This window comes from Brachycentrus maculatus, unplaced genomic scaffold (genome assembly GCF_059751285.1).
Source record: "Brachycentrus maculatus isolate JH-2025_06_01 unplaced genomic scaffold, ASM5975128v1 h1tg000031l, whole genome shotgun sequence".
Taxonomy (NCBI): Eukaryota; Metazoa; Arthropoda; class Insecta; order Trichoptera; family Brachycentridae; genus Brachycentrus; species Brachycentrus maculatus.
Genome location: NW_028280785.1, coordinates 909,422 through 922,493, shown reverse-complemented (window position 1 = coordinate 922,493; position 13,072 = coordinate 909,422). Strand labels below are relative to the sequence as shown.

Here is a 13,072-nt window from a genome sequence, read left to right as displayed (position 1 = left end):
ACTAAAAAACGTAAACTAAACTTAACTTACTTCAAAAAACTTAAAAGACAAACTTAATGTAAAAATTGACAGTTATTACTGTTATTAAAACTATCTTTTTTATATTTGGACACACTCAAAATGTTGAAAATAAAGTAACTGGTTAAATCATAAGCTAAAATTCAAAACAAACAAAAAGGATATTTTCTAGCATTTCTCGTGTATTTGAATAATAATAATAATAAGGATATAAAGGATAAGGATAATAATAATCCAGAATTCAGATCTCACATACAAATGAAAGAGTTTCTTCTCAATAAAAAGCTTCTGTCATCTCACCATAGACGTCTCTAATGAAATTCTAGTCAATTTAAGCAATATTTTGAACAATATACATATAATATAAAGAGGTTCCAAGAATTTGAGTAGTGTGGTTGTCAATCATGGGTAGAATTGGTGAATGTTACACGTGTGTAAAGTGATCACTTAAACCAGCCTTTGACGATCGTGAGCCCTGTAAATGCCCACACATCCATACAATTCTCCATCTACGTTGAGATATCAATATTGATAAGTGTTTGAATTATTTTAGAAAACTCGCGAGTACGTCAAGCGTCTGTCAGGATACTTGGAGCAGTTCCGTGGTCACGTGTTGAATGAGGTGGAACACCAGGTGGCACCGTGTGGCCCTATATGGGATATCTACGAAGCTTCTAGATCCTTAGTCTGCCGCCACTACATCGACTCCTTAGTATGTAAAATATCCGACGTTATTCTCTTGAATACTGATTAAAAGTAGTACAATACGCATAAAAGTTCTATTGTAGTTTTATTTATTGATTCGGCAGTCTATTTGTGGTAAAATCTATCCATTTTTAATTAATGCTTTATCCAGTAAATACCACTATTTTTCAAAATCTACTGTGACACGTGTTTCGATGCATTCCGCATCATTTTCAAACACCGTATGTGAAGCTAATTCTAAATTTTAGATAGATTTATATTATCCACTGACACTTCGTGATGGAATTGCATTTTAATATATTATTAGATTAAAACCAATATTTTTAGCTTTTCCACTTTAATTTTATTTGACCATCGACCGGGTTTCGTCGTTACCGACATCATCAGACTGGTCTTTATCTAATAATATAATAAATTTTAGAGTTGGGTCCTTGGGGCGTTGAAGGTTGAAGAGGGGGTAGTAGAGGTTTCTTATTTTTATTTATTTGTTTAATTTTTATTATATTTCTTATCAATAGGAACATAGACAATAAGCTAAGGGGAAGCTTTGGTCATTGTCAAATTGTTAATTATGGGTTTATTGTTATTTATATTTTTATGTATTTCTATTTTTTCAAAATGTTGCAGTTTATGGCTTTTTACTAAGTAAAACATTAATTTAAAAAAAAATCTAGTTTTAAACTAGATTTTTTTTCTATGTTAAACACAATAAACTTAGTTACATATTTTAAAACTATTCTCTCCGATTTTTTTCCTCTTGAATTTGAGTATTTTTGTTGATAATTTGTGGTAACTTTGTTGATAACTACTCACCTTACTATGAATATTACTCAATTTTTCAAAAACTTGACATGACATGATGACCCAAAGTGGTCAAGTGTCAGAATAATTGGTGGGTATGTATGAGGAGATGGATTAATGTGAAAGAGGTGAAGATTGATTGCAAAGACAGATTGGTATGGCGTTCCATTCTATCAGCCTACCCCTGCGGCAAGCGGCGTGATGGTTAGTAAGTTAGTTTAATTAAGTCAAACATAAAAAATAAGTGAACTGTAGGTATTCAAACGCATTGACAAAAATTTTGGCCAGTGTTATAATTCATGCATATCTAAAAAGAGTGTGAAATATATACCAATTAATATTTGCTTCGTAAGTTCATTAAATTATCGCTAGACTAATTATCAATAGTTTAGCTATCATGGTCGGTAGTAAATACTGTAAACAAAAAATTGACCTTAATAAATTACGGAAAATGCGAGATTAACCGCTTTTTTAGACTCGGTTATGGCGTTTTATCGGCAACTGGAAAATTTATCACCTATATAACACACTCGAACCTCACAAGTAATAAATTGAACTAACCCATTACGTTTTTTTTTTCAAGTAGATTAAGAATTCACAAATTGATAAAGATATATTATTGGTATAATTTATCATTTTAACAAAACATATCCGTGATTTGAAAAAAATTTAAACCCTTCTTCTTCTTCTTCATCTTCTTCTTGGTGTAGATTCCCAGCTCTCAATCCATCTCTTTGGTGATCTGTTCGGCTGTCGTATACATTGAGGTTGGCCGTGCAATGCAATGTGAGGAGGTCTGGATGATTCCATTCTCCTCATATGCTCATAACATTGTCATATTCGTTGCCTTCCTCACCTTACTACATCTTTGATCTCAGACATTCCTCTTATCCTCGTTTTCCTTATTCTCTGTCGTAGACTCTTTACCAGATATAACGGTTTTAATAAACTCATTTATCATATAAAACATTGAACCTTGAGTGTAAGTCCCTCTTCAAGCAGTCAGTCTCTTTTTTGGAGAGGCATAGCGAATCTAAAACTAAGTTTGCCATATGTATAAATGTTTAGAAATTGTATTATCTTGTACTTGAAAATGTAACTATATTAAATAAATAAAAATAATAAAAAATTAAAAAAATAAATTGTGAAGTAATTTTTTTTTAAATAACTAAGTATGTATTGTGATGTAAATGTTAATTTATTAAGATGATATTTGAGAGTGTTAAAATTCATAGATTTTTACCACTAACCAGATACCACTTTTTTAAAATTGATCTTTTAACAAAGTGAAAAATATTTATTCAATATTATATAATCTAATCCAATCAGTATCTCTCTCTTAATCGAAAAACCGGTAAATCCTCTTACAAAATAATAATAATAATAGTGAAATAACGTCAAGCCTTTATTAAAATAACGTTCACTTCAACTTTTATTGTCATATCGCTCACTCCTTTCAAGAACGTCATAAATCAAAAATCGACAATTTTCAGTTGTGCATGTTTTCAGAATGCCCAAAAAATGTACTATATCCCAGCAAAAGAGGCATATTTTTAACTTAATATTTACCCGCTACAGGGCAGAAAGTGTTGTTTTTGCATTTTGAAGAAAAGGTTTGTTTAATTATTTTTTTTAAATACTAACTATTTTTCAAATGTAGAAAAAACCTTCAGGTTTTACCTTAAAAGATCTGCTGCGTAGTAAAAAGTTCAATAAGTGGCTACTTATTTTTAATACATTGTATTATATTCTTAAACTTTAAAAACGTTCTCCTGAAAAATCAAGTATTTTCATTTATGACGTTCTTGAAAGTTCTTGAGTATGTTACTACAAATAATAATTATAGCGTCACAAATTAAGAAACCCCGTCATATGAGAGTTCTATTTATTTCAATATTTTTTTTTAGAAGTATTGTTTTTGTTAATACAATAAAAAAAATTAACACAATTTTAGTATTTAATAATTTTCTTAAAATCTTTTAGATCAAAAAAGTATTTATTCTTAAAAACAAGATGTTTGTAAACCGGATGGAATAATAATACCAAAAATAAACGTTTTTAAAAACAACAAATTTTATTTTGTTATTATAATATTATATTATAAAGTATTAATAATAAATTACAAAGTACATTTTGATTAAAATGCTATTATTTAACAAATTTGCCGATTCTAATTGATAAAAGATTACATATATGATACGTAACATTTTAAATTAAAATAATTGACAATAAACTGAATTCTTTGAATATTACACAGTTAAGAATAACAAAATATTTATTTTTATTCTTCTTATCCATTTTTTAACCATCTTCCCACATCTTGTTACAACTTGCATTTGGCAAATAAGAAAACATGTTTCAAAGTCATTTCAAGATTGCCAGTCGTTCTGCCTATGCGTGAAATACCTACTTACTCGTATGTGTTTACTGTATTTTAATATTTTTTTGTTAATTTCCAGAATGGCTTCTGTGTGTTACCTATGTGTTTATTGTATTTTAATATTTTTTTGTTATTTTCCAGAATGGTTTCTGGTTCGGCTTGGCGTGCAGTTTGTTGGTTTGGATCTGCTCAGCTCCCGTAGCGCTAAGACTCCGGAGGGCTTGTAAATACGCCATCGATAGGGAAGAAGGGTTTCTTCTCAGAACAATCTCTCACCAGTGAGATATCTTTGAATTTTAGTTTAAAAATTACTGAAAAATTCATAGTTTATATTTTAAGAACTGATTAATATTTTTCTTTTTATTTTTCATGTTCGACGAATTTCCATCATTTCTGAACAAAAAGGACATCCACAGAGAATGCTGCCATTACTGAACAAAGTGCATGGTCCACTCCTGGGTAAAAATTTCATTGTTGTATTTGACCATTCACAAGTAATTTCATCTCAAATACTTTACTTGTACATATAAGCTTCTTCTCCGTCTTCTTCCTCATTACCGTTGGTTATGACCCTTATGGATGCAATGACTCTCCAGTTATCCCTTGAGTGCACTGTACGTAGCACTCCAACCACTGAGGTACCTGCTGCTGCCTTAATTTGTACATATAAGCAATGTCTATGTACTTAAAGAACACGAGTGTGGATTTGCAACCCCTAGTGCCCTATACATTGCGGCTGTTCTCCGTTTTCTACCTGGTACTCCTCCATTCCTTTTATATATATATATATATATATATATATATATATATATATATATATATATATATATATATATTTATATATATATATATATATATATATATATATATATATATATATATATATATATATATATATATATATATATATATATATATATATATATATATATATATATATATATATATATATATATATATATATATATATATATATATATATATATATATATATATATTTATATATATATATATTTATATATATATATATATATATATATATATATATATATATATATATATATATATATATATATATATATATATATATATATTTATATATAAATATATGTATATATATATATATATATATATATATATATATATATATATGTATATATATATATATATATATATATATGTATATATATAATCCTGAATTATATATAAATATATATATTATATATATATATATATATATATATATATATATATATATATATATATATATATATATATGTATATATATATATATATATTTATATATAAATATATGTATAGATATATATATATATATATATATATATATATATATATATATATATATATATATATATATATATATATATATATTTATACATAAATATATGTTTATATATATATATATATATATATATATATATATATATATATATATATATATATATTTATACATAAATATATGTTTATATATATATATATATATATATATATATATATATATATATATATATATATATATATATATATATATATATATATATATATATATATATATATATATATATATATATATATATATATATATATATATATATATATATATATATATATATATATATATATATATATATATATATATATATATATATATATATATATATATATATATATATATATATATATATATATTTATATATATATATATATATATATATTTATATATATATATATATATATATATATATATATATATATATATATATATATATATATATATATATATATATATATATATATATATATATATATATATATATATATATATATATATATATATATATATATATATATATATATATATATTTATATATTTATATATATATATATATATATATATATATATATATATATATATATATATATATATATATGTATATATATAATCCTGAATTATATTTAGGTATATGTAATCTATGTGTATATATATATATTTTTTTTTTTTATTTACTTTAATAAATGTTTTAATATTTTTTTAGTGAGCATCAACAGGGTGACAACTGGCGATGAAAAAAATAATATTACTAAAAATTAAGTTATTATAAATTTTATTACAATCCCATAGGAATCTTATTTTCTTCAAGATGGTTATATCTTTGATGAAAATTAATTGACTAATTTTATTTATTATGTAGTTTAGTACTTAGAGATTGTTAGTTAGTTTTAAAATTATATTGATGATTTTGACGATAAGTGTTTAATTTGTTTGACGGATCACATTTCATCGCGGAGGTAAGGAGGTGATTTCATAAACTAAACTTGAAAATTTAAACGATATTTTCTTACAACAATTTTTCTTTTTGAAAGGTTTATAAGCAACTCTCTCGTAGGCAAAAATCTCTATGTACTTACCTAAAACTTTACATGTCTAAAAATATTATGCATAATTTAGTATTAATAATCACTAAAAAATATTAAAAAATAAAAGTATTAAAATATGATAAAAAATATTTTGTAACTCATAGTAAATAAATACTTAGTCAACATGAAAGTATATACGTAGTTTAAAAAATCAATTGTTCCATAAAATGTGCTTACGAACATAATTTTACAATCAGTTTTCGTAAATTGAATAGCTATTTAAAATTGCGAACATGATTTGAGAACATACCTCTTAGAATGCGGACAATTCCATTCAAGTCAGAAAATTACACAATGCTTGAGAAAAATAAAGCCAATCAGAGAATAGAGAATCGATTTTTTTCCTTTTATCTGAAAGGTGATTCATTCTTAAGATAAGCATGTAAAATAAAAGTATATTTCCATTTATCTGCGGAACCTTTATACCACATTTTGACAGCATAAAGGTTAACAAAACACTTAGTAAGTTATGCAACATATATTGAGCATTTAGCTAAAAATCAATACTTAATTAAAAAGGGCTATTTTTTATATTAAAAAAACCTTCAACGACATTTTTACTTTTTGTTATTTTGTGCCTTGGCCTACATCTAAAAAAATATTGTTATAGATCTTTCTTTATGTATTTGTCATTGTTATAACAATAAACAGTGTGACAATCAGGTTTTTACAAAAATCAAATATACTGATATCTTTTTATCAAATCTCGTTTGTCTATTAAAAACCTGAATTTTATTTTATTGTTTAATTTTATTTTTTATTATAATTAAATTATAATATTTAGAATTCACGAATTTTTCATAAGAATCACCACCTGAATAAAATAAGCAACAACAAAAAAAAGTAAAAGCTTTGACTCATTTTTTAGTACTTTTTTATAATTTGTAGCAGTATTCCTAACAATACATTGGATTATTGATGTAGATGTTCTCGTATATCTTGTTTTTCACATACAACCATATAAAGTCTGGTGACGTCAAACCTGGCGATCTGGGTGCTCAATTTTATGATATCGCCGAATTCTGAGATGACACGTATGTCGTAAAGTAATCATGAAACAATTCAAGCGTTTCTGATCATTTTTGGCATATATCGCTCCATAACAAATCTTACTTATGTGCAAGAAATGTCACGTAATAGGAAAATAGCAAAATTTTGATCGTTTACACTTTATAAGGAATATGGTAAAAATTATTACCCTTACTCCCCCAATAAGTTGCAGATCAATACATAAATAACACGTAAGTTTTAAATAAAGGAGTATTTCACATTATTATTCCATGAATATGTGGCGCAATATCGATCTGGACAGATAGTATTCAATGACCAGGTGTTCCTCATCTGTAATGGACATAAAGTTACTCGCAAATGTGGGTTTGTGTAACTTTAACCAATTTAAGAAAAGCATCCATTATTATTCCTCCGCGTGATCTAAATACGTCAGAATTTAATAATCTTGGCGAGTCCTTTTACGGCAGTGTAGTGGTTAGCAAGTCTGCTTGCAGTCGAGGTGTCCTGAGCTCGATAGGTGATAGGAGGATTATTTTTTTAAACTTTTATCATTCAACGTTTTTCATTCGTTTTACTTCGCACTTTAAAAATATATTCAACTAATAGATTTATTCTTTTTCTGAGCCATATGTGCAGACAATGGTGCTTAGAATACCGCATTGAATCACCGCGTTGACCATCTCAATTATATGAAGCCAAGTTGATCCCGATCAAAAGAAAATCTTCATGGATAACAAGTAAACTTACACCCTTATATTATATGCTGGCCCCCATTCGTACACATACATACATAAACTACACACAAGTGGTGCATAAGGCACCAGAACGGATCTCATCAGTGTTAACTTGAACACTGACATATCATAAGGCAAGTTCATCAGTTCTACGAGACAGTTCGCTAGATCTAGAAATGGGATAAATTTGTAAGTATACACAACACGTTAGTAAAGGAATTTAGAGTGAAGGACAATTCTGATTTATTAGAAAAATAATGAAGGAAAAATAAGGTTCTGTTAATTAAAAAGAGGAAAAAAGTATTTTTTAGCAATTTTGAGGAACGACGTGATGATTTAAATATAAAAAAAAACACTTTTATAATACCACTTCGGAGTTTATCATCGTAAACACGACTTAATTAATGTAAACAGAGTTTATATTTTCACCTGTTGATGAGGACATCTGCAGTTCTCAAAACTTATTATTCTTCTTCTTCTTGTGTTGTGTCAGTTCCTTCAATATCCCCATCAATAAATAATAAACTTAAAAGTGCTCACATTGATAAACTTAAAATTGGTATTTTGCAATAGTGTCATATCTATTTTTAAATTTTAATTACCATTGAAATGATAAATTAATATGATTAGCTGACTTTTTTAAATATCGCCATGGATGAATGACAAAAATGTAATAACACGGTTAAGTTTTGCAATCGTATGAAACGTTCAAAGCGTTTAATTTAGGGGCAAAGATTTATTAGTCTATATCTAGATCACAGGACCCAGTTCAGCGTACTGAATATTTTTTTGGTTTTTTGTTTTTATGCTTATATTTTTTACTGCTAATGATAATTAAAAACGTCTGGCATGGGTTTTGAATTCACCATCAAACACCTCCTTTCTAAATGTATCATTTAGATTAACTGCAGATAACCTCGCTGTATAATGTATTACTTTAGAAACACATTATTCTTAAAGATATGCCTATGTAAAATTTTAAATGGCAGAGTTATTACGTCCTTGCACTTTTCCTTTAAATAAATACGAATCCCACTGTCAAAATACTAATACTTGTATGTGATGAATCCCAAGATACGACTGAATTTATTATTTTTATTAATCTTTATTCCAAACCTTGAGGTAAATATTGTAAGAAATAACGATACATTAAAAATAAAGTATTCTTTTTGTGATATCTCAACATAGATGAAGAAGAATATGGAAGTATGGGCATTTACGGGGCTTACGATCGTGATAAGTGATGACTTTACACACTTGTAACATTCACCAATATTACCCATGATTGACAACCACACCACTTGAAACTTCTAGATAAATTGATCAAACTCGTAACACAGTGTGCTTTTTTTTAAATTACCTAACGTCCAAATGACTCTGAAATCTAGCTACAGCTTATGCAACACCGTTTATCATGTCCCTACTCAGGCCTCAACTTTATAAGTTTCATAGCCTATGCCTACTTGTGAGTGGATTTACTCTTTATGTTTAAAGTTACTATAATTTCATGTAATTCATGAGTGAAAATTCTAGGCAAAAACACAGTTTGCGCGAGTTCACTAGAGACATATATTGTGGAATGAGGAAAGCTTTTATTAAGCAGAGACATTTTCATTTGTATGCGAGGGTGTAATCCTGGATTATATTCCCATACTTGAGAAACACTTGAAAACATCATTTTCATTTTTATTTTGGCCAAGTTATTTTTTTACAGTATTTTGAGTGTGTCCAAGTATTTGAACAAACTCAAAATGTTGTAAACCAAATATGTAATTATTTTAACTACATGTTAAACAAGTCGATAAATATTCATAATTGTAATAATAACAGACACTTACCTGTGACAGGTGATATCAAATTTCATGTATCGTATTATCTAGACGGGCAATGGAAAAAGAAAGGCTTATTTTTTTTACATAATTAAACTTGTTTTACTTCATTAAATGGAAAGGGACATTTTTTAAGGATACAACAAGGTTAAACCGATGTGAGTAATGAGATGTTATTTTCAATTTCATTTTAACGTTTATCTTTGTAAAATACCTTATTTTATCTGAAAGCTCTTCAAAACATACTGCAATACAAGTTTTAAAATTGAATAAATTCTATAAAACTAAGAATTTTAAAGATGTTTTGTTTATTTACGGCAATTCTTTGTTAAATTTTACTTTTGTCATTGATACTTTTATTGCTTCAACTATTTATAAAAAAAAACACACGTAAAAGATCACTTTTTAATTTTTCAATGTACACACGACTCATTTCGAAATCTACAGATGTTCTCAACAGGTGAAAATTCAAAATACAAAATGTTTGTATTTTCACCTGTTGATGAGAACATGTGTAGTTCCCGATACTTGGCGTATTTACGTTAATAACTCAAAAGAGGTATTAAACAAGTGTTTTATATTTTTCAATATTTCAATCATCATATATTTATTCGAGCCCTTATCTGCACCCCAATGGTGCATAGGGCACTGCATCATATAAACGCAGTGTTATCTTGATCGTTAACACGCGAAGGAAAGGTGATCAGCAATTCACTTTAGGTACCAGTCCAGGGTAATATTGAATAAATATTAGAGTGAAAAAATCACTTATATTTTTTAGACTCCCCCCTGGGAATCGAGCCCGGGACCTCCAGAACGGTAGCCGAGCGTGTTGACCATTACGCTACGGAGGCGGACAAAAATATTTTTACAAAAAGTTAATGCCAAATCGATAGATAATGTAATTATTGGGTATTAAAATCACTACTTCAACAAGTTTTCATACTTGATGCATTAACGTGTTTGAAGTATGCGTCTATCATAGTGGTTCTTAACCGGTGGTCCGCGAGCTTGTTGCACGTGCTCCGCAAAATATGAAAACCAAAATTAAATGTTGACTCCTTTACTATGCGAATTGAGTTGCAAATATAATGGCTTGATGGCAGCACCCTTGCAAAATGAAGTTGTTTGTGCTCATCTCACAACAGCGGTCAAGATTAGATTTTATATCATCGTACTTAGAACAATTGAAGATATGAGTGTCATGGAAAACGTGTGTAGGAATTTGTACAGATGGTGGTCCATCAAAAGGATTTGTGACCCAAACCATGGCTTATAAATTTGGATAAAAAAATGAGAGTAGCTCTTTCAAATATTGGACCTAAAATAGTTATTTTTAACTTATATGCAATGTAACAATCACTTTTGTTCTTGATAAAAGTTATGTTTTATGGATCTTTGGTTTTGGTGTACCGCAAATGATCAAATGTTCTCCCCGACTTCAGAAAGGTTCAGAACCACTGATATAACGTTACATTATTATTTCTTAATATCCTTTCAGGATGTTTAATGGATCAGAATTATGACATATATTTTATACGTATTGTATGAAAGGCCAATATTACCCCCTTAAAGGTTAAACGTATTAAAGCTAACTGATACTGTGCCCAATTATATCGGATATGATCGATTATGCATCATGAGCAAACTAAACATTAGATACTGATTATATGGCTGTCTTTCCCCGGGCTATCCGATTTACTAAGATATCGCTCGGTCATGGTTTATTAGAAATGACAGCTTGATATAATTTGTTTATTATTATTATTGTATTTTGAAATTATTTCAATTATAGCTCATTATTTCGTTTGTTTTATTTAGTACTGTTAAAACATGCCAATTCCAAAACAAATAATCAGCAGTAAATTGATGGAGTTATTATCCTTGTCATAAATATAATAATTCAATAATAATAAGTAAGAGTGTAAGTCCCTCTCCAAGCACAAGAGCACAGTCTCTTTTATGGAGAGGCACAGCGAATCTAAATATAAAAGTTCTCCATATGTATAAATGTTTCAAATGTATTATGTTTTAAATAAAAAAGTAAAATATTAAATGAATGAAATGAAAAATATGGAATATCCATTTAAAAATACTTTGAGAAATACTTTCGACATAACTAAAGTGACCATACGTCCCGTTTTGAACGGGACCGTTCCGTTTTTACATAGCCTGTCCCAATATAAAACAAAAATTTTTTTCTTCATTTTTATAAAATTTATTCCTCTTATTTTCTTTATCAATTCCTTTCTTTTTAATAATACATAAAAACTATGAAAAAATACGTATTTTCTTGAATATCCATACTACAAGGTTAAAATTGGTAAATGTCCCGTTTTGGGGACAAAAATAAATGGTCAGTTTAGACATAACTCACTTAACCCGACGATTTAAATAATAAAAAATAAACGCTTGTAGAGAACAACTTTTGACTTTATTCATGTAAACACGACTAATTTCAAGAACTACATAAGTGGAGGTCCTCACCGAAACGTTACATTTCCATTATAAATGATTTAGTAAGTAATCAGGAATTCTAGCTTGTAAAATTGTTATGTTTTGGTGCGATTTCATGTTTCATATTGCTTGAACACAGGATTGGTCCCGTTTTATTAAGATTTCGATAGAATACAGTAAACATAACAGATTTGCATTTAAAGGATTTTTGGTGCAATATTGGAAATGTAACATTTTGATAAGGTATATGTTCAACATATCGCTTACTCCTTTCAAGAACGTCATAAATCAAAAAAACTTGATTTTTCAGGAGAACGTTTTTAATGTTTAAAAATATAGCACAATGTTCAAAATAAATATCAAGCCGCTTATTGAACTTTTTACTGTGCAACAGATCTTTTAAGGTAAAACCTGAAGGTTTTTTCTCCATTTGAAAAATATTTGGTAGATTAAAAAAAAAAATTAAACTATACCTTTTCTTCAAAATGCAAAAATAACACTTTCTGTCCTGTAGCGGGTAAATATTAAGTTAAAAATATGCCTCTTTTGCTGGGATATAGTACATTTTCTGGGCATTCCGAAAACATGCACAACTGAAAAATGACGATTTTTGATTTATGACGTTCTTGAAAGGAGTGAGCGATATGTTCTCATCAATATTTTTAAATTTAAAAAAATGTCACTTGCAATACGTAAAC

At 27.5% G+C, this 13,072-nt stretch overlaps 1 protein-coding gene across 1 annotated transcript in view; it reads left to right on the top strand.

Annotated features, from left to right (window-relative positions):
* Positions 1-4,186, top strand: part of prom (prominin) — a 42,650-nt gene extending 38,464 nt beyond the window's left edge. Inside the window, exons 15-16 of the mRNA XM_088272590.1 lie at positions 572-730; positions 4,046-4,186. Coding sequence (XP_088128716.1) covers positions 572-730; positions 4,046-4,186 — 300 coding nt within the window. The remainder of the gene's footprint in view (positions 1-571; positions 731-4,045) is intronic.
* The last annotated feature ends 8,886 nt before the right edge of the window (positions 4,187-13,072 follow it).